Below are 24,884 nucleotides of genomic sequence, written 5' to 3'. Positions count from 1 at the left end.
CTTGGGCTATTTCCCAACAACCCTTCAAGAATCAGCTCAACTGTCACCTCCTAAAGAAAACACTTCTTTTCACCCTTTCAGCCAGTGCTAAATGCCTTTCTCCAGCATTCCCACAGAGCAGGTGTGCACAGCTCTCATTTAATACTCACTGTATCATGTTGTAATATCTGTTTACATCTATGAGTATAGACTGTGAACTACTGAAGATCAAGGATCATGCTTTATTCATTTCTGTATCTCCAATGTGTGACAGAGTGCCTGGCACATCTTAAGTCCCAGTACACACACTGAACTGAATTGGCAGGATGGCGTTTATCATAATTCAGCTCAAGGCAGAATGAGCTGTACATGGACGAATGTTTCCTCTAATAGATGGTAAGCTCGAGGGCTGGAAGAGCGTCTCATTCAACTCTGTGAACGCAGCATCACAAACACCAAGTAGACTCAACAAATCCTTACTAAACTAAAAGGAACTAGAAATTTAACTGGACTCTAAGCATCCTTCCAGAATTTCTTAAGGCATCTAGGTTTCTAGGAATCAGGAGCTTAAAGTTGGTGTCTGAATGCCAAATTAATAAGGTGACGCTGGTATAGGCTAGTTTAAAAAAAAAAAAAGGGGGAGATCCCCTCCATAAAGCTAGACATATACACTATAAAATTTCAATCTTATATGAAAATACAAAAAATAAATAAAAAATACCTAGTGAGACATTTTTGTAAAAGGTTTCCCCCATTACTCCTCCTGAGAGTAGCTATTGCAATCACTGTACATAACAACAGGCCAACATAGAGAAATCACTGTTAGAAGTATTACATTTTGCAAAAAAGGAAGCAGATGCCCATTTATTCTCTGGGTATCAGCTTCTAATACAGAGCTTTTAAGACAGAAAAACTGGGACTTCCTTGGTGGCACAGTGGTTGGGAGTCCACCTGCCAATGCAGGGGACATGGGTTCAATCCCTGGTCCGGGAGGATCCCACATGCCACGGAGCAACTAAGCCTGTGCACCACAACTACTGAGCCTGCGCTCTAGAGCTTGTGAGCCACAACTACTGAGCCTGCGTGCCACAACTACTGAAGCCCACGCACCTAGAGCCTGTGCTCTGCAACAAGAGAAGCCAATGCAACGAGAAGCCCACGCGCCACACGAAGAGTAGCTCCCACTCACAGCAACTAAAGAGAAAAGCCCGTGCACAGCAATGAAAACCCAATGTAGCCAAAAATAAATAAATTAATTAAAGAAGAATATTTAAGGCATTAAAAAAAACCAAAAATTTCACAAACATGGACTGTTTCACCTACCAAGAAGCTACTCGAATTCATTAAGTATCTTGATGCAAGTCAAAACTTTTAAATCTCTTGGTAATGCTAACAGCTAATTTAAGAAAAATTTCACTTTCATAATTCAAAAGCCCCCAAGTACTTTTATAACTGACCAAGAAAAAAAAAAGGCAAAACAATTTACATTCAGTGAATGAAAGATTCTATTAGTCCCATAACATTTTCTTATCAAACCTGTAGTCACAGTTAACATCCTTACCTGAGATACTCCAGCTCTGGCTTGATGAGCTTTCTTTTGGTCACCCCAGTTCCCAGTAGCTAAAGAATATTTTAGGCCATCAGATATAATCCTTGTTTTAATTGCCAACTCCAAGTTAAAATCCTTTCCTCGATCAATGAACTTCTGGGCATAGATCCGTACTTCTTTAAGCAAATTCTTAAACATTCTGCCCAATAAAATGTTTTAAACATGTAAAGGTCTACAATATGCAGCCTTAACAAGGACAATATTGCCCACAAGGGGGCGAAAAGTGGTTGAGGTAGAGGGAGGGAAGTGTTATTACTTTTTATATAAAAAGCAAAGACGTACATATGGTACATAAACATATACAAGCAAAGCAATTAGAGAAAAATAGTCAAAAGAGGCCCCTTAGTGGGGCAATAACAAAACAAGGTTGAAAAACACTAATATACAACATAATAAATAACAGAACACGTACAAAACATTGCTAATATTATTTCTGTACTAAACTACCTACATTATTTTTACAAATAAGTTTTTCTAATTATAGAAGTATTATATGTTCATTATAGAAAATACGAAAAATATAAAAACATATCAAGAATAAGATAAAAATCACATATAACCTCAATACTGAGACAACCACTGCTAATATCTTGATAGACTTCCTTCCAGCTTTTGTTTTTATAAACTGCAAAGCAGAACTAATAAAAATTCCAGTATCAGCACTTAGAAAATCAAGGCAATAATTCAGCTTTCTCAAATGCTTTGTAAAGGTAGAGAAAACGTAAACAAGTTATAAATTTCCTCACAATCTTGAAATTCTCAAATTTGAAGTATCAATAGAACTAAACTGGGCAAGTGGCAAAGAATGTAGCTAACTTCATGTGTACCCAATATGGATGCCAAGATAGTTTAGCATCTCAAGTGCAATAACCAATCTAAAGTGAAATCTCTCTACTTTTAACAATATCATTCTGTAATTCCTTACCCTCTAAATAAGAATGCAAGTAGTGGTCCAGCAAGGTCCAATCTTTTGTTTCCATAATGATCTCTGTCATCTAATTCTCTTCTACCCAAAGCTGCTAGCAGCAACCTATGAACCATGTACCTTTAAAAAAAGAAAAGAAAGAAGTAAAAAAGAAAGGACATGGTTTGGGATTTTTTTTAAACTTATACATTAAAAACATCAATTTTGACATTTTTAGCTTTAAGAAAAATTTTATCTCAACCACAGCTTGGCAAAGAACTTAAAACAATGAAATTTGACATACCCCAAGAAATAAGCTTTCTTGGTCTCACAAAAATCACTGACACCAACATGAGGGAGCATTTCTTTCTGTAATACTTCCTTTGCATATTTAATCCTTTTCTCTTTGGTGACACCAGGCTTTGCCCCTCTTGAACCAATGAAATTTAGTGCGACATTCTGTTCTTGGATGACAAAAGCTTCATCAAGAGAAGGTTTAACCTAGTAGTTAATTTAAATAAAAATTGTTTTCAAATTCATATCTTTACTTTAAAATAAGGCAACTGTCACTTAATTTATGTTAAATATCCCTATGAACCTAACTGAATATGCAAATATTTTTAGAAATTCAAGGAATCACAAAATCTTAGAACTTGAAGACACCTTAGAGATCTAGGGACCTCTGAAAAAAATCCACTCATCAGCACAATTATACTTTCCAGAAAAATACAAATAATTCCATTATAACAGAGCACAGTGAGTCTTGGGGATGTTCTGTTTGTTTTTTACATTTTAACGAACAGTAGCTTTAAAAAGTTCCTTTCAAATATCTAAAATCAATTTAGAGAAGTTTAACACTCAAATTAAAATTTACTAAGTCTCAAATGAATAAATGTGTCATACTGTTTTCAGCCTTGTTTTAAAAGGTTATCTTTTAAGTATCTAAATACTTATTATCTTTAAGTTTAAAAAAAAGAAAAGCATATGTCTATTGCCAAAAATCTAACCAGAATCCATTTTTGTCATGTAACCATATCAATAAATACTCTAATAACTAAAATATCCTCCACCTTCTTTGTGACGGATGTTTAGCCTGTATTTTACCTTATTTCTCTGTAGTCTTAAAGACTCTGGATGATTCAGGACAACTTTAAGAATATCAACCACTCCTTAGCCAAGGATCATCAATGGAAAAGATTGATAAGGAAATGCATATTTCTCTAGACTCAACAATCCTTCCCACAAAAATAATAACTTTACAGTGGCGGAACCTAACACACAGCACTGTGAAATTAACATTACCAATAATGGGACACAATAAAATCATGTGACTCCTGATGTGATGCCCTGGAAAGCACACAATATGATCTCTGTATTTGTCCTGCCAGAAAATGCATAAATTGAATCTAATCATGAGGAAATATCAGAAAAACCCAAATTGAAGGATATTCTACAAAATAAATGGCCTATCCTATCCAAAAACTTCAGTGTCATGAAACACTAAGGAAAAACACAAGGGAAGATTAAAAGAGACTAAAGAGACATAAAAACAACATGTAATACATTATCCTAGATTGGATTTTGAACCAGGAAAAAAAAGAAATGCCATTAGGACATGATCAGGACCACTGACATAAACCTAAATAAGATCTCCAAGTTAATAGTATGTACTGCACTGAAGTACCAATTTTAAAAATTGTAATACTACGATTATGTGAGTAAATATCCTGATTCTTAGGAAATATACACTGAAGTATTTAGGAGTAAAAGGGCATGATGCCTAAAACTTACTCTCAAATGATCCTGAAAAAAACAATGTGTATATATAGATAAAGAGAATCCTAAAGCAAATGCGGCAAAGGTAACAACTGCTGAAAATAGGTGTAGAGTATACAGGAGCTGTTTGCAACTTTTCTGTAAGTTTGAAATGATTTCAAAATAAAAAGTTGTTTAAAAAAAAGAAGATATCAACTACGTTTTCCCTTTTTACTACACTGCATCAGACTAGTATGCTTTTACGATTTTCCTTACTACTGTTTCTTCTTGCTGCTGTCAATGAGCTCTGCCTCTAGTTTTCATGTTGATTTTACAGAGAATTGTCAAGAAAGAAGCCAAATGGACATATATACACTACCAAATGTAAAACAGAGAGCTAGTGGGAAGCAGCCGCATACCACAGAGAAATCAGCTCGTTGCTTCGTGACCACCTAGAGGGGTGAGATAGGGAGGGTCGGAGGGAGGGAGATGCAAGAGGAAAGAGATATGGGGATGTATGTATATGTATAACTGATTCACTTTGTTATAAAGCAGAAACTAACACACCATTGTAAAGCAATTATACTCCAACAAAGGTGTTAAAAAAAAAGGTAAAACAAAATTAATTCACTAAATTCTGGTATTTATATGCCTTAAAAAAAAAAAATAAGAAAGAAGCCAAGGCAGGGCTGAAGGCTTTCACTACACAGTAAACAGCATGGGGTTTGCAACAGCTAAACTGATCTTCAGAGCAGCTTTCTACTATGTTTTTGGATTAGCAACAGTAACTTTAAACCTCTTGAAAAATACTATGAATACATTTTGCTTGCACATTACCATTTCCATCATCTCTGGATCTTCAAAATCATAAATAATATGCTCTAAAATATCTCTGTCAGACACAAAACCTAATGCTCTGAACACAATAATGATGGGAACTTCCTGCTTGATATATGGTAGGGTTGCCACAATGCGCTGACCAATAGCACTCTTTTTTGCACCCTAGAAAAATAAAAAATCATTAGAATATGAGAATACAGACGTTATAGCCATATATAAACATCAAAAGAACCATTTTACATACATGTTCATTGTAGGTATTTCAAAAGAGGCATGCCTTTCATATTCTAAGGAACATCCTATGGCTGCTTTTCAAAAACCACTGAAAGAGGTTTACTTATTTGATGGATAGACTGGTCATCTGAACCTGAGAGGACTTCCATTCTCTACTCTCTGTCTGCCAGGATCCTCTAGAACTGCCCCAGACTGTATTTGGAAATGACCTTTGGCTGCAGGTATGAACACAGACACCCCCTCGTCCTTTCCCCCAACCAAAACATTTAAAAATTTTGGAAGAAAGAAATAGATGAGGGGAAAATAAGAGAGAATATAGCTAGACAAATGTGGAAAAAAGCTAAGCACAGAATGAAAAATAAATACTAACTCAGAGTTGGTCTGTGACATATCTCCAAATATGAATAACATTTCAAAATCAACAGTCTCTCTCACATAAGATTCTCTTCCAATTTCTCCCTCTTTAATTGCAACACAGAAGTGAAATAAAAGTTACTACACTGGCATACAAACACCTGGTTTCTCAATTTTAATCAAATTTCTTTCCTTCAATATCAAAGTCTATCTTCTCTTGGCTTCATAACCCTACATTATCATGGTCCATCTAATAAGTTTCTGTTGTCTTCCTCCTCCTACTTCAGGCCTCCTTCCTTAGAAACCTTAACCTATCTCACGGATGTTCAGTAACAACTTTACATAAAGGACAGGTGAATCTTCATCTTGACCTTTTTCCTGTACTCTCAACCCTCCCATCCCAACTGCCATTTGGCTGCTTCAACTTAGTTTTCAATTATTCCATTTGTTTCATCATAGACCTTTTTCAGAATACACAAAACATTAAAAAAGAATGCCTACACCATGCACCACGCCCCCTCCAAACCTTTTGTCTAAAAATGAACTCACTAGGTTCTTTCTAAAAATCAATTCTTGGACGTTCTCTATTTTATCTAGAACCTCAGGAGAGAACGATAGAATTTTTTTTTTCGCGGCTGCCCACATGCTGCTGATACTTATAATCACAATGTTGGCAGCTCAGGCAGACTAGTCATCTTTTTGGGTGCACACACTTTAGGAGCCTAATAAATACAGGAAATTCAGTGGCTGAGAATCCTAATTTCACTCCATTGCCAGCAAGCCTCAAGGCCCAAGGCAAGTAATTTGTGAAGTTGGAAAGGTGAGGGAAGGTTTCAGATTGTTTTAAAATAGCTACTGTGGGCACTAATGGACATGACAATGAAGCCCTTGGCAATGATTACACAAAGCCTGGTGGATACAAGGAGTTGTGAGATACCAACTGTCCCATACTTAGCCAGGGTTGACTACAAAGCACTCCGAAAGTACACAGAGTATGGGAATGGGCAGTTGGCTACATCTTTTAGCCACAACGTCCAAGTCGACAGAATCACTATGAACAACTGTTTGTGAATTAAAAAAAATTAAAAAGACTACACAGAGGGAGTTCCCTGGTGGTACAGTGGTTAGGACTCAACACTTTCACTGCCGAGGCCTGGTTTCAATCCCTGGTCGTGGAACTAAGATCCCTCAAGCCGAGTGGCAAGGTCAAAACAAAAAAACAAACAAAAAACCTACACAGAAATATACATGTATACTGAATTTCAACAAAATAAAGACCATACACCTTGATTGTTCACTTCATTCCCTTTAAAATATTATCCTTTTAATTTTATTTCCCATGATTATAAGACAAAGACCTTGTGTTTTTGCTCAGTGATTTTCAACTCTGGCTTCGCATTAGAGTACTCTGGGGAATTAAAAACAACAGCAACATGGGCACCAACAGCAATTTAGGCCCGATTCCTAAATTGATTAAATGAAAATTCTGGAAAGAACCAAAGAATCTTAACTGATTCATCCTCATATCAAACTTATCACTAAATCTAGATGATTTTCCTTTCTTTTGCCCTTCATAATCCAGGCCAATGCTTATCAACAAAGAATGCACATCACAATCACCTGGGGATCTTTTCCAAACACTTGTACTTGGGCCCCATTCTACCCCCATTCACAAGTAAAAACCATTTTAATTCTTTAAAACACCTATTCCACACAGGATTTTAACTTCAGGCACTTAAACCTCTCTAATGTTCAAGTTCTTCTTTATAAAACGTATTAAAGTGACATTAGACTCTGCAGAACTGTTTATAATAGAGAACAAAACTGGAAACCTAAACATCCATCACAAGGGAAATGGCTCAATAAATTATGCTATATCTACGCATGGAATATCAACTTAGAAACAATGATCAACTGCTGATCTAAATCTGTTTTTAAAAGGTATCAGCAATGTTCAAACAGTGTGCATAGTATGCTCCCATTTGTTTTTTTTATTTTAATTTTTAAATTTATTTTTGGCTGCATTGGGTCTTCGTTGCTTCAAGTGGGCTTTCTCTAGTTGTGAGCGGGGTCTACTCTGTTGCGGTGCACGGGCTTCTCATTGCAGTGCCTTCTCTTGTGGCAGAGCACGGGCTCTAGGCATGCAGGGTTCAGTAGTTGCAGCATGCAGGCTCAGTAGTTGCGGCACGTGGGCTCAGTAGTTGTGGCATATGGGCTTAATTGCTCTGCGGCATGTGGGATCTTCCCAGGCCAGGGATCAAACCCGTGTCCCCTGCACTGGCAGGCGAAATCTTAACCACTGTAAAACCAGGAAAGCCCCCATTTGCATTTTTTAATTAAGACTATTTCTGGATGGATTCATGAGAAATTATCAAATCAGCTGCTTCTTAGAGAAGAGATCTGGGGGTCAAAGGAAGACTAATTTTTATAGTGTACGCTTTTTTGTACTTTTTTGAACTATTTAATGTGTATATGACTTATTTAAAAAAATTTTACAAATAAAAATGTACATGAAATTAAATAGTTAATTACAACAAATTTCCAGTATAGTTGCAAAGATTAAATCAAGCAATCTGAATAACATAATTGGCACATAGCAAACAGTCAAGAAATGCTATTATTAGATTACATTATTGTAAGTAACAAGCCTATGGTAGGTGGCTTCTAAGATGGTGCCTAATGATCCCTGCCTACTACTACTGCCTTGTGTAGTCCCCCCCCTGAGTATAGACTAGATGTACTACTGACTTGTATCTAACAAAAAGAACATGGCAAAAATGATAGGATGTTGCTTCCAAAATTAAGGTGTAAAAGATGGTGATTTCCACCTTGCTCATATGCTCTACGGCTCTGCTTAATTACTCTCTCTGACAAGCAGGCTGCCATATTGTCAGGGGCTGTATGGAGGGGAGCTGTGCAGCAAGGAACTGGATCTTGCCGACAGCCATGCAAATAAGCCTTATGATGATGACTGCAGCCCAAGCACTTTGTTTGCAGCCCTGTGACCAGAGGACCCAGCTAATCCACATCCAGACACTGTGAGATGATAAATGTTGCTACTGGAGTGATTTATTACACAGTAGTAAATAAATAATAAAATGCCTACCATACAACACTGATAATATGCTCCAGAAAAACTTTCTGACTAAACATGCAGTCTGGTAACTTACAAAACTAGACCAAAAGGAATAAACCCAAATAGCATATAATAGTCCATACCTGTCCTCCTCTTGCCAGCATGCTAACCCAGATAGTACTGGTGGGTCGAGAAGAATTCTCCAGACATGATCTACACTCTCCTGTGTAGGCATATTTAGAATCCTTTTTGGCAAACACATAGACTGTGTTTGTTGCCATTTTCTCTTGAGCAATCAGAACCTATATGGACAATAAAATTACAGCCATAAAACCAACAAGATCTTTGAATTAGAAAGAACAGTGAAAGCTACATCTTTATTTAGTCTGACTGTATAGGCTCACTGAAACATCAATTCTTGAACTTTACAAACTCCATTTTGCATAAACACTTCACCAAAACATATAAGCTCAAACTGACCAAATTTCTAGTGTATATTATTAGGTTGACCAACCCAATATATATAACTAAACAAAGTTTTGGTTTAATATAAATTCGGCTGTCACCTCCTTAATAATTCAACTGCTACTTCCAGATTATACAAAAGTTTACTTTTTGATTTCAACTTTCATGATTTAAATCTTAATCATCATTTGGTAATTAAAAAAAAATAATGCTACTATACCTTTTCAGATCCATTAATAATGAAGTAGCCACCAGGATCCAAGGGGCATTCATTTAACTCACAAAGATCACGATCTGTTAAGCCATTCAATAGGCAGTAAGTTGAACGCAACATAATTGGAATTTTTCCTATAAAAGTTTTCTGATGCTGTGTCTGAAGTTGTTCTTCGCCTTCTTTAATGACTGTTTTTGTTATATCAACATAAAGTGGAGCAGAGTACCTTTGAAAATAAAAGTAGATCACAAGTGAATACTAAGGTGATTACTAAAACTCTCAACTGGCTAAAATTTTATTTTCTGAATCTTATTTCAGTATCAGCTGCTGGAAAAGAAATATCTTTCTTACGTGAGATTTCTTAATCTGGCCTCATTTGGCATCATCGGTGATGGAGCACCATCTCTTTCCCAATGGGTAGGCTTGGAGAGGTAAATTTGTTCGAACTTCAGCAAGTATCTTGGCTAAAATGAAAACAAAAACAATGGAAAAGGGTAAATAATTTTTTTCCATAAACGATTTAATGATTCCATTTTAATCAACATTAACATTTTGAGTAGAAACAGCTCTAGAAAATGCCAAAGTTAATCCACTTTACTAAAATGGTGACTCTCCCAGGGCAACATTCATACTCCACAAATGTCAAGTTTTATACTTCATCACTTTCTTAAGGTGGAAGACAAAAGGAGATTTAATGTATCACAAGTAAATAAAGACTAAGCTCTGAGTTCATATCAAACAACTGAAATGGATTTGCATTAATGATCTGTATAGCTGTTTCATGTGCCCTCTCCTTAGTTTAGGTCAGGTTAACAAAGTTATCAGAAAACAAAGAAAAGATAAATTCATACAATTAGAAGTGTGTTCTAAACTAATCAACAGAAGATAGAAAAAAAGAAAACCTAACTCTTCAATTAAATGTACAGAAGACATCGGTACCAGCTATGGGGCAAGATAGATGCACTGATTTCGGACCCCTCCTTGTACACTGTCAAAGCCATTCTGACTCTGGACAATGATGGAGATAGATTTTTTGCCAAGTACTGTGATGACAGCTACCTCGGTGTCAAGGAGCAAAAGACCTTTGAGAAGAACACTTTCAACAAGACCTGTCAGACTGACACTGAAACTGCCCTCTTGGGAGGCCTGACAGTGGTATGCAAAAGCAGTTATCGATCTCTATTTCTATACGATTGGCAGCTCATACGAAAATGAGATGATGCTCATGGCTATTCTGAACTGCCTCTTCTTCGACTCACTGAGCCAGATGCTGAGGAAAAATGTAGAAAAGTGAGCTCTGCTGAAGAACATGGAGGGGTTCTTCTTGGTTGTGGATGAAATCGTAGATTGAGGGGTGATCCTAGAGAGCAATCCCCAGCAAGTGGTACAGCGGGTGGCACTAAGGGGAGATGTCCCCCTTACAGAGAAGACTGAGTCTCAGGTGCTGCAGTCAGCCAAAGAACAGATCAAGTGGTCACTCCTTCGGTGAAGACCTCACTGTTCCTGGCTCCATACCCCCTCAAAAAATCCACATTTCTGCTGTGACTTCTCATCCAGTCCCCCAGCTAATGCTCTCAGAGTCAGCTCGGGGATCCCAGGGATCCTTAGATCTCCATCCTGTCTGTGGCTGCCTCCCCCACAAACCCATATACGCTTCCCATTCCTTCGCACTCTTTTTTGCAGTTCCGGGACTAAAGCTCTCAGCAGATTTTTGGACACAGGGCAGTGGAAGAACCCTCTTCCTTTCTCAACTGGATTATGCTCCCATGCTTTCCTATCCCCCATATTTTCTCCCCCACTTCTGTGCCCTTTGGCTGCAGCTACACTTCAGATCAAAGCAGGAGAAAGAATGTGCTGAGTGTTTTCCTCCCTTTGTCTTTACTCTGCCTTCATCCCAACAGCCCATCAAGGGGAGGGAGAGCAAATTCTTTTCTACAGAATGAGTGGGGGTGGGGAGAGGCATATCAAGTCTCAGCCGCAGCCCTACATGCTGACCTCAGTATTTTCTCCCATTCCTTCTTACTGTCCAGGACTCCAGCCTTGGAAAAAACCCTGGGAACAGCTCATAGGCAGGGGACAGAGTGGAATAAGCAGTGATTTAAATTTTATTGGAGAGGGCCTATAACATTCTGTATTTCAGCCACAGCTGCATGTTTTACCCTGATCCTGGCTTACAGTTTCAAAACTGCTGTGGTCTGTGTGTACCCACTGTGGGAGCGTCCATCTTTTTGTCCGATACCTTAACTCTCCACCTTCACTACCTGTGGGATCTCTGCCTGGCTCGTCCTCTCTGTGCCCTGGAGCAAAGCCAGTCCCTGAACTAAAACTCCATTGTAGTCTTGGGAAGAAGAGTTTCTGCTCAGAACTGGAGACAGGGTGGAACTGATGACTTGGGCCTCTGGGATCTCTCAGTCCCCTTCTCCCCCTCTCTTGCATTTCATTCTTCTGTCTTGGGTCTGAGATACCTGCTTGACCCTGTCCTCTCTCTGCCTCAGCCTTACATCCAGGCAGTAGGTCTGGTCATCTGGTCACCTCCCCTCCCTAGGTCACTGAGAGAGGTGCCTCTCTTCAGAAAACTTTTGGGATTTGGATTTCCCCAGGAAGGCAGAGGATGGCACACCCACTGTTGGGTCTCATCTCTCCCCTTGACCCAAAACTTCCCACAAAAATGTCTCAAGAAACCCTCCTGAGACTTAGTGTTTTGCCCCACCTGCCAATTCTCCAAAACTGAAGTGGGGTGGATAACTGGGCATCCTTGGGGGGCATTTTTGTGTAAGGGATGTATAGAGTCAGGCTGACAGCCACCTTCATATACTGCTCTGTGCAAAGAGGAATTTAAAAACACACAGAAAATCCTAATTACTATTCTACATAAAGGAATGAGAATTTCCAACCCTGGCTGACTTTAGCTCAGTCCATAGTTAAAAAAGAAAGAAAGGAGAAAGAAAAGTTTTCAATTAAATATCTATCTGCTACCCAATAAAACAAGATCCATGAGAACTTTCCAGAGCTAAATGGATAGTGGATTTCTCTCTAAATCAAATATCAGAAAAGGAAAAGATGGGACTAAGCAGACCACTAAAGGAAAATTATTAATACCCAAGTTTCCCAAACTGGAGTAGGTAAAGAGCAAAGAGAACTAGTGGTGATAATGAACCAAAAGGAATTCAGCCATCCAACTACTCATTTCCACTATTACCCTAATCTAGGACATTATTATCTGAAACTTCAGCTATTCCAAGATTTTAATCTGACTCCAGCCTCTTCCCACTCCAAGTAAACACCATTTCCAAAGTAACCTTTTAAAAATAATGCTTCATGTACATTCTTTGACAATCTTTCCACAATGCCCCATGACATCCAAAGCATGTGACAATCTGGTTCCATCTTATCTTCCACGAACACCTATCAAAAACAGATCAAACCAAAAACAATATACTGACTACTGTGGTCCCTCTATTCCAGCCATAAGCCAAAAACACAAAGTATTTTTGCTGAAATGATTAAATATCTTTTCCCTACTAAGACTAACGCCCTTCACAGTCAGCTTAAGTCCCTCCCATCTTTTCCACTAAGCTCTGATAGCCAAGCTTGAGAGAGCTCTTTGGTAGTACTTATTCTGGCACTATGAAGCTGCTATGTTATATTGTTATCTCTCTTGTTTTGAAAAGACCATGAAGAGAAAACGCCGTAAGTATAGGAAAAGCATTTTACACCCATTTTTCCAACACAGTGCCAGAAGAGCCAATTATTTTTGTCCTTAACAGCAAAAGTCTGTGCAGCACCTCCAACCAGAATGAGAATAATACATTAGCCCTTATGAGATAAGCTACAGAAAAGAGGGACTGAACTGGCAGGAAACAATAATCTCTCCCTCTGTCTAATTCTACTTCTTCTCTACCTCATTTTTTTTTAGCTTTCCCTGTCCCTCAAGGCCCATCATGCTGCCTCTCTACTCAGAAACTAAGGACATGGGAGTTCCCTGGTGGCCTAGTGGTTAGGATTCTGGGCTTTCACTGCCGTGGTTCAGGTTCAATCCCTGGTCAGGGAACTGAGGTCCCGCAAGCCAGGCAGCACGGCCAATAAATAAATAAATAATGTTAAAAAAAAAAAAAAAAAAAAACTAGGGACAGTCATTTTTTGGACTACACAGTTATTTACAATCACTCATGTAAAACTAGATTCTAAAATGATAGCCTTGCTATGATTTAACAATGCTGAAAACATGCATATGTGTAAAAAAAAAAAAAGACTACAATGAACTTAGAAAAGTTAAAAGAGCTAATATATTTGGGTGCTTTTCCCTTATTATCTTTTATATTGATATAATAATGTATTTCATGCAACAAATAATCAAGGGAAAAAGGTCCTTCACCTATTTTTCTTTTGATTCCTTACTCTGTGAAAGAAAAAAGTGGGATTTTCTGAGGCAACACGACTATTTCTGGCTTGCTTCCCTTTGTAGTTCATCATACCTCTGAGTTTCCTCTTCCTGGCTATTAAACACATACTATCTGAAAAAGAATTAGGGTTCTGCATTACTTGCAAAAATGCATCTCTCCATTAGTAAGAATAAATCAGGAGCTGACTGAAACGTTATAAGTACACTAATAAAAACACCTCCTAACTTTTTCTTTTTTTAACCTTTAAGCCAGGTGACAGAAGGACTGAAATTTCAAATCAATACCCTTATTTATATTACTTTATTGAACCATCTTACCGGTTCTTCAACTTCTCCACTAGCATGCTGAGCTTCGGCTTGTAGGTCTATAGGTGGAGCATCTTCCACAATTCTTTGAACAGACATCTGAATAAACTCATCAAAAGAATCCAGCTGTTGTCTGACCAAGCCTTTCTCATCAAAATAGGAACTGGGAAAATATTTGAGTTCATAATCAGTTACACCTAGTGATGTTTTCTAGCATATTTCCCCATTTTCATTATCATCAAATTTGACAAATACTAATCATTAAATACCAACACTCTGCACTCATCACTACATAAAATACTATGAGGTGTCCAAAAAAGAGGTAAGATTAGGAACACTTTCTTTGTAGGACTTATTGTTAAGTTTGGGGAAATGAGACATACTTATGGGTAAAATTATTAAAGCACAACATAAGAACTATAAGGAAGCCCTAATTTATAAATGTCCTTTATAGATAAATTTCATCCAATCTCTTGAAACATTTCTCAAAACTAATGAAATGCATAGTCAAACAGAAAAATAAATGACAATATGGACAAAGAGAATATTATGCTAAGTGAAAAAAGTCAGAGAAAAACAAATACCACATGATTTCACTCATATGTGGAATCTTAAAAAAAAAAACCCAAACCAAAACCAACCGACAAACAAAAGATAACAAAAGCTCACAAACACAGAGAACAGATTAGTGGTTACCAGAGAGGAGGGGGTTAGTGTGTGTGGGTGAAATGGGTGAAGGGGGTCAAATGTATGGTGATGGATGGTAACTAGACTGTGGTGGTGATCCCTCTGTAGTGTATTCAGATGTTGAACTATAATGCTGTCCACCTAAAACTTATATAACAAAAAAAAGCATGGAAAAAAAGATAAAAATAAGAACTTTAATTTGAATAAGAGGGAAGAAAATGATATCAATGACTAAAATATAGCATATGTAAGAACTTTGATTTTAGGTTAAAGATTATTCTACTTTGAATATGTTAAAGGTAAGATGGGACTAAGTCATTCAAGTGAAAATACTCAGCAAATGACTGATTAAAAATGGAGCAAGGGTGAGAGATCAAAGCTATTAGTATAGACACAGAAATCAAATACTGAAGCCCTAAAGAAGGACAGAGACTCGAAAAGAGTAGACACACCGTTTGCAAGAGGAATCTCTCCCCTCACCACCACACAGGAAAAGCTGCATAGCTGGACTTAGCTCCTTGCCCTCTCTGCCTAGTAACTAACTCCCCCCATCCTCACATCAATTTTCTGAGACAACATTCGTAGCCCAACTAATCATCAGCCTTCCATTTTGGCATCATCAGATCACCTCACACGTAACTGGCCAGCCTACAGATTGGCTGGCTTTGGGTCAAGGTTCCACCCTGATTCAATCAACCATGGCCACCAATATTAGAAGCTCTCTATGGCAGAGAACACAGTACACATTCATCCCTGTATAAGGCACAGACTCAAGAAGAGTGGAGGCAACTTCCTTCAGTAGAGACTGTGAGCTGACAGGAAAGAAATTTCTCACAACCATTTGGGTCAGCCATTGGTACATAAGCACATGGAAAGCACAATCTGTAAGGTAAACAGCAATGGTTTTTATGGACAATTTACAATGAAAAATCTTTAAAAAACTATGGACAAGTTTCATCCTCCCAGGAAGCTGAACCATAGTTACTCTCCCCAAAATCATTAGGACAGTACTTCATTAGAATGCCATCCCTTAAACACCTAAACTATTTGAATAGTTCTTATTTATGGTATCTACTACCATGACTATTGTCCAAGAGACATCTTACTGAAGTCACTATATATTAAGTAATATCACATTCACAATGCTTGGGAAAGATCACTTGATATTAAATAGTGAAAAAACAAAATGTCATATCACAAAAAACTAAAGCACCTATAATCAATTAAAATATAAAGATCAAACGGCATTTTATTCTGTAACAAATGGTAAATGCAAGGACTTGTCAAATAGCATATATAATCCTTGAGCAATTTGTCACATAAGTTGAAAACAATTTGTTTTTTTTGGCTAAGATCAAAATATTCTTTCTCCCTGGCAATCACAAAATATAGGCATACTCCAAATATCTGGCTAAAAATGTCTCTTTGTGTTTAATACTCAAAATCATAGAAGATTCAAGTGTCTCAATACAAAGTGTTTATAGCCCATGTTTAATAGGAAAAATAAACACATACTTACATCCCCAAAACTCATATTTTTAACAAAACAACGTTCAGCAAAGGTTCAGTTTTATTCCATACACAACTGGTAGAATGTCAGAAGCTTGTGCTCTTTGAAAAGGGAGTGTCAACTGAGAGGATGTGCATCTTGGAGATGGTGGGGCTCAAACAGGCATCAAAATGTTACTATATACAAAGCACCTGTCAGTTTGGTAAGTGAGGAGACTTGTAGCATTTTATATCCTAACATAGCAGGATGTTACTTTATTACTTAAAAGTTACTTCTCTTACCTATATGTAAGGCTTCCTGCTGAGTTTTATTACAGTTTAATTACACTTAGAATTGGATGGGAATGTGGGTCGAAATACCACCTGTTATAACTTTATCCATTTAAAACAAGGAGAAAACCAAGAGGAATCAAATTAACAGCACCAGTAATGTAACAAATAGGCATCATGTGCCTCCTGATACAATGCACTGAGAGCAGAACATCACTGTTGCCAAAAGTAATCATCTGAATCTAATCATGAGGAAACATCAGACAAACCCAAACTGAGGGGCAGTCTAAAAAATAATTTGCCTATATTCTTCAAAAATGTCAAGGCCAAAAAAAAAAGGTGAGGTCATGGGAAGCTGTAGAGAGATGGTGAGTTTGAGAAACAAAAAAAGAGAAAGGAAGATTGAGGAACTGTTCTAGATTATAGAAGACAAAAGAATAAGTCATGAAAACAAGATGTAATATATGATCTTATGTTGGATCCAGGATAAGAAAATTTTTATTTTGCTATGAACATTACTGGGACACTGGCAAAATCTGCGTAAGGTCTCTAGATTAAATAAGATTACTGTATTAATTTCCTTATTTTAATAAGATTATGATTCTGTAAAAGAATATTCCTAGGTAAACAACTGACTCAAATATTTCAGAAAAAAATACGTAGACAGAGAAAGAATAAGGCAAAGAAAACACAGCATAAGGTTAACATTTAGGGAATCTGGGTGAAGTGTACATGAATTCTTTGTGTAACTATTCTGTATATCAGAATACTTTAAAAGTTAAAAAAATAAATAAAATGACAAACCAGCTCTCATGCAGCATATTCACACAGAACATCTAATTTTCAAACACAGAATAAGCAGGAAATCCCTGTATAGTTTACAGTGCCTTTTAAAATTTATTCAGTTTGGTCTAAAAAGTTACCTAATTACAATCCAGCATGCCTCTTGCCACAAATCTGGTGTGATTTCATCATCATCCTCATCATATTGCATATCTGCAAAAACAAAAAAAATCATTCTCACTTGCAATAAATACTACTAGCTCACATCTTACTATGATGTGAAGTAGCAAAAACACATTTACTCTTTACTAAATAAAAAACAATCGCTTTACCCACTTCTTTAAAATTTTAGTCATCACATTACCTGAACTGTAATGAAACAATATACATAGGTATATATGTACACATACATAGGCCTACGTCACAGTATTCTCCCAATACACAAAGAGGCCTCGTGAGAAAGGTTCAGTGCAAGTCGTGTGAATCTGTAATTGTTCCATCATCTCCAAGAAGCCCATATAATTCTCATTAATAACTACCTATAATGATAACTAGCAGCAAGCTCATAATCCTCTGATCAATAGGCTCCTCAGAGACTGGAGTCAGAGATCAGGTTAAGAGGGAGGAGTCAGCAAAGGACTCCAATAGCTGGGCAATACCTTAAGGTGAGCTGTCTATAACAGCAACATTTCACACATGGACAGGGATGACAGGCTGTATTTTCCAAAGATGGACACAACTATCTTCCATTTCACATGCTCTTTTATAAAATGATCTAGACACTCCTACCATCAAAATATAGAGGGTCTATGCTTCCTCCCCTTGAATCTGGGTGGGTTTTTGACTCTCCCATAACTAAGAGAATACAGCTAAAGCAATGCTACATGATTTTAGAAGCTAGGTCAGGAATAACAATGCAATTCCACCTTCTTTATTGAAACACTTACTTCTGGAGCCCTGAGCTGCCATTAAGAACTCCTACTACTTAGGTGAGAAAATCTAAACAGTGGGCCCACTTACCAGATGCTGCAATTAGCAATCCTAGTCCTGTGTTTTCCTAGGCTAGATGCCAGACACATGAGTAAACACTCCAGATCACCCAGCCCCCAGCAGTCAACACTCAGCCTTTGTGTCTTCCCAGTTCAACCACTGACAGACATCAGGCAACAGACAAGTCATTCCTACTATGCCTGTCCAAATTCCTGACTCATTTAATCCATGAACATATTAAATAATTTTTAAGCAGCAAAACTTTGGGGAGTTTGTGCAGCAACAGTAATTTATAAAATGGGGCATTTGAAAAATCAGTGTGCACTGGTGCTAATATTAGTCTCATCTTCTTATGCAAAAGAATAAATGTGCTCTATTTTTGTTTTTCTATTCTGACCTATATACATAGTCTGTAAAACTTAACAACTTTGATTCAAAATTTGATACATATCCAAAATAAATTATTAATAAGTGCTTCTTGAATGGTCTGGAATTACTGACTCCTACACATGGGGGGTGAGGTAAAATAGACAAAGGTATCTAAAATGGCTTGGAGATTTCTAGCTTTGATGGCACACTAGATGTTATTATCACAGCCACCCAGGAGAAGTAGGAAGGTTGGAAAAGGAGAGGTAATAATGAAGTCAGTTTTAGTTATACTTGTACATCATTTATCCTTTTTAACATTTTTGTTTTCTAGCCTCTGAGAAATGAGACTATATTACCTACTCAAAAAATTAAGCTGAAAAAACTTTTTTTGAATTTTTTTCTCAGGAGTTAAGAAAAAGAATACAATGATGCTAATAAATTTCTAGACGCAAGATAAAAATGAGACAAGTTTAAACAGTAGAGTTTAAGTTTTTGCTTCTATTTTCTCCATGAAGTAGCTGAGGGAATAAAGAGAAATGTAAGCGGTGGCCAGGAGATTGGGAGCTAGAAGAAAACGAACTTTGAAATAGCAGCTTTGGAGAACGGAAGAGGGAGCATTAAAAATATATAATGAAAATACACTACACGTGACTACGAACTCTACATATAAAAAGAAAAAGACATACTGTCCCTGTTCGTTAAAATACCTACCATCTAGAACTGTGTCATCTCGCGGATAGAGGAAATGTAAAGGTCATCTTTTAAAATAATTTACTTAGGCATATGACAGCATGAAGGAACGCCAAACTAAACCAAACCCTGCCCCCGCGCCGCACACACACAGAAACTATATTCCTTGTCCCCAGAGTTCTTCCAGAGCCTAACACAATGCCTGGCACAGGGTGATGCTCAAAAATTCAACTATTCATAAATTCATTAACTCTCGCCTTAAGGGAAATCAAAAAAGGAGTCCTTTGCTTCAAAGTCGGAACAACGGAACCTGTCGCATGGTTCTGCGCGCTGTTTTCAAGACGGGAAGGGAGTGTCAGACTCACCCAGGGGCAGACAGAGGAGAGAACAAGAGTCACCCTGACCGAGATGATAAAGGCTACGTTCCCTGCACCCTCCACCTCTCAAAATCCCGGATTCGTTCCCGGCCTCGGGAGTGTGGGGAAACGACTGGGGCCATGGTGCGGCGGGCCGAGGAGGAGACCGCAAATCCTCAACTCGTCCAGCTACCCACGTTTCCCCCCTTAGACGGGTCGCCACGGAGTGTTCTGGGTGGTCACCTACCCTCGTCCGCGTCATACATATTGGCAAACGGTTCCGGAGCTCCTAACTCTAGAAATCACACACGGAAAGGCGCGCAACGACTCCGACGTCCGCAGCGTGAGGCGAAGTAATTTCCGTCTCCGGCGTTCCCAGAATACGCTGCGTCCCACACGAAGCTCCGCCCACAAAGACGCCAATTAAGGTCTGCGCCTGCGCGAAGGGTAGGGTAAGCTGTGTTAAGGGTTAGTATTGTGCATGCGCGATTTGTGGGCTGAAGTTTCCCCGTGCCTGAGAATGAGAACTGTTCTTTACAGTTTGAGTCGGATCCAGCCAATGAAACTTTGTTTTTCAGTGTTGTTGCACAAATAATGGCACCTAAAAAAAAAAAAAGTCAAAAAGATTTAATAATAAAGGGTTTAGCTGTAGCCGTGCTTTATTTTTTTCGGTTCCAAAGACTTAAAAATACGAAGATTTAAAAAATGATTTCTGGGCTTCCCTGGTGGCGCAGTGGTTGAGAGTCCGCCTGCCGATGCAGGGGACAAGGGTTCATGCCCCGGTCCGGGAAGATCCCATGTGCCGCGGAGCGGCTGGGCCCGTGAGCCATGGCTGCTGAGCCTGCGCGTCCGGAGCCTGTGCTCCGCAGCGGGAGAGGCCACAACAGTGAGAGGCCCGTGTACCACAAAAACAAAACAAAACAAAAAAAAATGATTTCTGTGCTCCGGAGCCTGTGCTCCGCAACGGGACAGGCCACAACAGTGAGTCCGCGTACCGCAAAAAAAAAAAAAAAAAGATTTCCGTGTACATAAACCATAGTCAATTTTTTAAAATGTTTAAGAAATATTTTAATGTTGTTGCACAAATACTGACACCCGCAAAAAAATAATAAAGCCAGGAAGATGTATTAATAAAAGGTTTTAATTGTGGCCATAAGTCTGCGGCATTAGATTTTCTATTTTCCAATCCGAAAGACAAAACAATACGAAGCTTTAAAAAAATGTGATTTCTTAACGGCACGTAGTGCCAGCAGTGGCGCGTTGAAGAAGCCTGAAAGTTGATAAACCCTCACTCACTAGCCTATTGGGCCAACCCACCCCAGTTAAGGTGCGCGGGGCATTTATCTCCGCTTTAAGTGGGCTCTCTGACCACAGAGCCTTCATCGCGAGAACTCACGAGATTAGACGCGAGAGGAGGAGCTGAAGTGCGACGCTGAAAAATGACAGCTCTCAGGTAGTCCCGGGCTGTCGCTACCGTTTTACGCACATCTGGGGCCACAGAGCACGTGAGAAAAGGTGGCTCAGCCCCTTTGCCCACGCCCGCGTTTCTCATGCTGCCCGCGGGCCTCACTCGTAGGCTTCTGTGCAGCTTCCTGCGGGGATCCACTCCCACGATAGCGCGCCATGGCCTCCGGGAGACGCTCCTCGAGAGGAGATGTGCGGCCAACTCCACCTCCCGGCACTCATCCGGCCTGGGATGTGGGCTTCCCCGTGGCGCGACAGCGACTGGGGATAACCAAGGAAGGGCTGACATGGAGGAGAGTTTTGTGTTCCCCGAGTACGTCCCGGATTCGGAGCCCGCAGTGACCCTCCAAGACCAGCTGCGGGAGCTGCAGCAGCGTCAGGAGGAGGAGCGACGGGTGCTGCAGCGGCGGGAGGAGCGGCGGCAGCAGAAACTACGCACCGGCCGGCGGGTGCACCCGGTCGTGGGGCACCCGGACGCGACGGTGCCGCCCAGCGGCCTAAACTGTTCGGGATGCGGGGCGGAGCTGCACTGCCAGGACCCGGGACTGCCCGGTTACCTGCCCAGCGAGAAGTTCCTCAGCGCGGCGGCGCAGGAGGACGGCGGACTGACGCAGACCGTGTGCCAGCGCTGCTGGCTGCTGGTGCATCACCGGCGCGCCCTGCACGTGCAGGTGAGTCGCGAGCAGTACCTGGAGCTGGTGACTGCCGCGCTGCGGCGGCCCGAGCCCGCCCTGGTGCTGTACATGGTGGACCTGCTTGATCTGCCCGACGCCCTGCTGCCCCACCTGCCCGCGCTGGTGGGCCCCAAGCAGCTGATCGTGCTGGGAAACAAGGTGGACCTGCTGCCCCAGGATACTCCCGGCTACCGACAGCGGCTCCGGGAGCGACTGTGGGACGACTGTACCCGCGCCGGGCTCCTGCCGCCCCCTGGCTACCGAAGGCCACAACACCCCAGCGAGGACCGGCCACGGGACGGGGAGAATGCGAATCTTTCGCCCAGGTCCCGCACAGTGCTCAGAGACGTGCGGCTCATCAGCGCCAAGACTGGCTATGGAGTCGAAGAGTTGATCTCCGCGCTCCAGCGTTCCTGGCGCTACCGCGGCGACGTCTACCTGGTTGGCGCCACCAACGCTGGCAAGTCCACTCTCTTCAACACGCTCCTGGAGTCCGATTACTGCATCGCCAAGGGCGCTGAGGCTATCGACAGAGCCACCATCTCCTCTTGGCCTGGTGAGCCTTAGGATGCCCGTCCCCTTCGTATTTTTTTAAAATATTTATTTGGTTGTGCCTGGTCTTGAGGTAGGCAGGCTCCTTAGTTGCAGCACTTGGGCTCCTTAGTTGCGGCAGGCTGGCTTCTTAGTTATGGCATGCATGTGGGATCTAGTTCCCTGACCAGGGATCGAACCCAGGCCTCCTGCATTGGGAGCGTGGAGTCTTACCCACTGCACCACCAGGGAAGTACCCTCCTTCGTTTTCTGAGAAGCTGGAAGTCTGATCGTAGTTCAGGCACCTAGTCCTATATCCTTCCTTAATGTACACCAGGGGCTGGCTGGAGGCTTCCTTTAAAAATTCTCTACCTACTTCGGTCACATTTCTCTTTTGTGTCAGTTTAATGCTTGGAAATTCAGTACATGTTTTAGTAACTTTCCAATAGAAATAATTAGAGTACTTCTAGGTACCAGTCACTGTTCTAGGCACTGTAGATGAACCAGGGGACAAAGCAGTGTCTGCTCTCTTGGAGGTTTCCCTTGTAACTTTAGTTCTTTGTATATTTCTCCAGAAAGTCCTTTTACTTTCTAAACCTCCCTCCACCCTTCAGTCTCACTCTTCATATCTTGAGTTTAGTCAGGAGAGTACTATACAGATTTAACATTTGAATAATTCACTAATGCAATATATGTGGCTTTGTTGCAAAGAAATATCAACTTTGTGACTTTAAGAAACGTCTGTAGTAATTGTAAAATGGGTCCTTCTGTGACCTGTTTGTATCTAATAGTTGGCAAAGCGAACTACTTCATTTGATTCTTTGAAACCAGTGTTGAACTTTGCTTGATAAGCTGTACTTCTCTGTCAGGGACACTGGTTGACTTATACACAGAAGTGCTTTTATACCGGTTAGGAGTATGCAGAAGATGGAAAAAGGTCAGGCCTGTAGATTTGGCATTCAAATCCTGGTTTAGCTTGTGGGCCAATCTCTGAACCTATTGCCTCATCTGTAAAGTAAGAATAATTTTGTGGAGGGTTGTCATGAAAGTTAAGAGAAATAATCACAGTATCCAAGACAGTGTAGATCCTCATACATGTTTTATTCCATTTTCTTGTACAACGTTTATGAGAATGTATGTCTTCTTTGGTATTTCAGGTACTACATTAAACCTTCTGAAGTTTCCTATTTGTAACCCAACTCCTTACAGAATGTTTCAAAGGCAAAAAAGGCTTAAAAGAGATGCAACGGAAGCAGAAGAAGATCTTAGTCAGCAAGAACAAAATAAACTTAATCTCTTGAAAAAGCATGGTTACGTAGTAGGTAAGCATCTTCTGTAGGAAAACTCTGCCTTAGGTCTACGCTAAAATTTTCTGTAGAACAACCTGAAATAGAGCTCTCTGGAGCTAGCCAGTTTTTGTGGGGAGAGACACTTCCTCTTTCTGGAACAGAGAGGCCTTTTAGAGGCAAGGCTACTGTTTGGAAACCCAGAATTCATTGTGTTGGGAAAATTGAGACAGCAGATACTTGGAGAAATCCAGGAAAGGAAATGCAAATAACTGCCTCTCTGGCCATTGTCAGCAACAAGCATTTTCACTAAGATACCAGCCCCCTGTACAAGTTGTTGACCTGCAGCAGGTTTAAATTGGATTGTCCCCCTTTCCTTGGTATCTCTTTACAACCTTTCTTTACTAAAAACAGTTTGATTCCCAACACTCTCCCCCTTTGCCCAGTGTGCACAGCCAGCCACACATACTTGATCAATGCAAGAGTCCGACTCCCACTGCATTTAGAAATAAAGCAAAAGTATCATTGTGGTCTCACTTCCTTCCAAACACCATTGTTAGTCCTAGTAACTTCTACGAGGCAAACTTAAGAACTACCTGTCTCAAGTCAAAAGCTTTAAAGGAGTGACTACTAACTTCAGTATAACTTGTTCTAGGAAGAGTTGGAAGAACATTCTTGTATTCAGAAGAACAGAAGAATAAAGCTGCCTTTGAGTTTGATGCCGATTCACTTGCCTTTGACATGGGAAATGAACCTGTTATGGTTGCAGATAAATCCACCAAACGAGTAGAATTGACCCCACAAGATGTGAAAGATGCCCACTGGTTTTATGACACCCCTGGAATTACAAAAGAAAATTGTGTAGGTATTTAATGTCTTTTAGAAACATTAACTTTCAATTGCAAGAGTAGTGTCTTAATTGGCAGAAAAAGAGGTATCCTTTCATTTTAGACTCAGTTCTGATTCATGCATAGAAGCGTTTCAGGGATGAATCTATATGCCATCAAGTACTGTATGCCATTTGGTAGACGTCACTGCTAACAACCTACTTCTATCCTTGTGGTTGTTACCTTAGTTAGGAAGACATTTACAGAATCCTAGATTTTGAGGTTGGAAGAAATCATAAATATCACTGCA

The 24,884-nt window shown here is 39.9% G+C and overlaps 2 protein-coding genes and 1 pseudogene across 3 annotated transcripts in view; 2 read left to right on the top strand and 1 right to left on the bottom strand.

Annotated features, from left to right (window-relative positions):
- POLR2B (RNA polymerase II subunit B) overlaps positions 1-20,169 on the bottom strand; it is a 46,127-nt gene extending 25,958 nt beyond the window's left edge. Inside the window, exons 1-10 of one of the 2 annotated variants that reach the window (XM_027089664.1) lie at positions 20,040-20,169; positions 17,528-17,600; positions 14,151-14,301; positions 9,782-9,894; positions 9,437-9,656; positions 8,895-9,053; positions 5,085-5,249; positions 2,797-2,993; positions 2,514-2,633; positions 1,541-1,727 (exon numbers count right to left, since the gene is read on the bottom strand). In XM_027089664.1, coding sequence (XP_026945465.1) covers positions 1,541-1,727; positions 2,514-2,633; positions 2,797-2,993; positions 5,085-5,249; positions 8,895-9,053; positions 9,437-9,656; positions 9,782-9,894; positions 14,151-14,301; positions 17,528-17,600; positions 20,040-20,058 — 1,404 coding nt within the window. In that variant the 5' untranslated portion in view covers positions 20,059-20,169. Of the gene's footprint in view, positions 1-1,540; positions 1,728-2,513; positions 2,634-2,796; positions 2,994-5,084; positions 5,250-8,894; positions 9,054-9,436; positions 9,657-9,781; positions 9,895-14,150; positions 14,302-17,527; positions 17,601-20,039 lie in introns of those variants that run through there. The other variant, XM_027089665.1, reaches the window with a different exon arrangement.
- Positions 10,349-11,134, top strand: LOC113611045 (coatomer subunit zeta-1 pseudogene; annotated as a pseudogene).
- Positions 20,170-21,140: 971 nt separating the features above from the next.
- On the top strand, positions 21,141-24,698 carry NOA1 (nitric oxide associated 1). Its single transcript, XM_027089634.1, has 3 exons — positions 21,141-22,486; positions 23,619-23,783; positions 24,403-24,698. Exons 1-3 carry the CDS (start codon positions 21,343-21,345, stop codon positions 24,618-24,620), a joined length of 1,527 nt encoding a protein of 508 aa, XP_026945435.1. The 5' UTR covers positions 21,141-21,342; the 3' UTR covers positions 24,621-24,698.
- Positions 24,699-24,884: the final 186 nt, after the last annotated feature.

The sequence above is a fragment of the Aethalodelphis obliquidens genome, unplaced genomic scaffold (genome assembly GCF_003676395.1).
Source record: "Aethalodelphis obliquidens isolate GAN/ISIS:26980383/991018 unplaced genomic scaffold, ASM367639v1 scaffold67, whole genome shotgun sequence".
NCBI classification, from domain to species: Eukaryota; Metazoa; Chordata; class Mammalia; order Artiodactyla; family Delphinidae; genus Aethalodelphis; species Aethalodelphis obliquidens.
Note: the sequence above shows the minus strand (reverse complement) of the source record. Positions and strands in the feature narration are given on the sequence as shown.

What these genes read in the sequence shown, in the direction of transcription:
- NOA1 (XM_027089634.1), top strand. Translation starts at nt 21,343, where the DNA reads ATGCTGCCCGCGGGCCTCACTCGTAGGCTTCTGTGCAGCTTCCTGCGG. An exon ending in CACCATCTCCTCTTGGCCTG is followed by an intron (nt 22,487 to 23,618) that starts GTGAGCCTTAGG and finishes TTGGTATTTCAG; the next exon opens with GTACTACATTAAACCTTCTG. An exon ending in AAAGCATGGTTACGTAGTAG is followed by an intron (nt 23,784 to 24,402) that starts GTAAGCATCTTC and finishes AACTTGTTCTAG; the next exon opens with GAAGAGTTGGAAGAACATTC.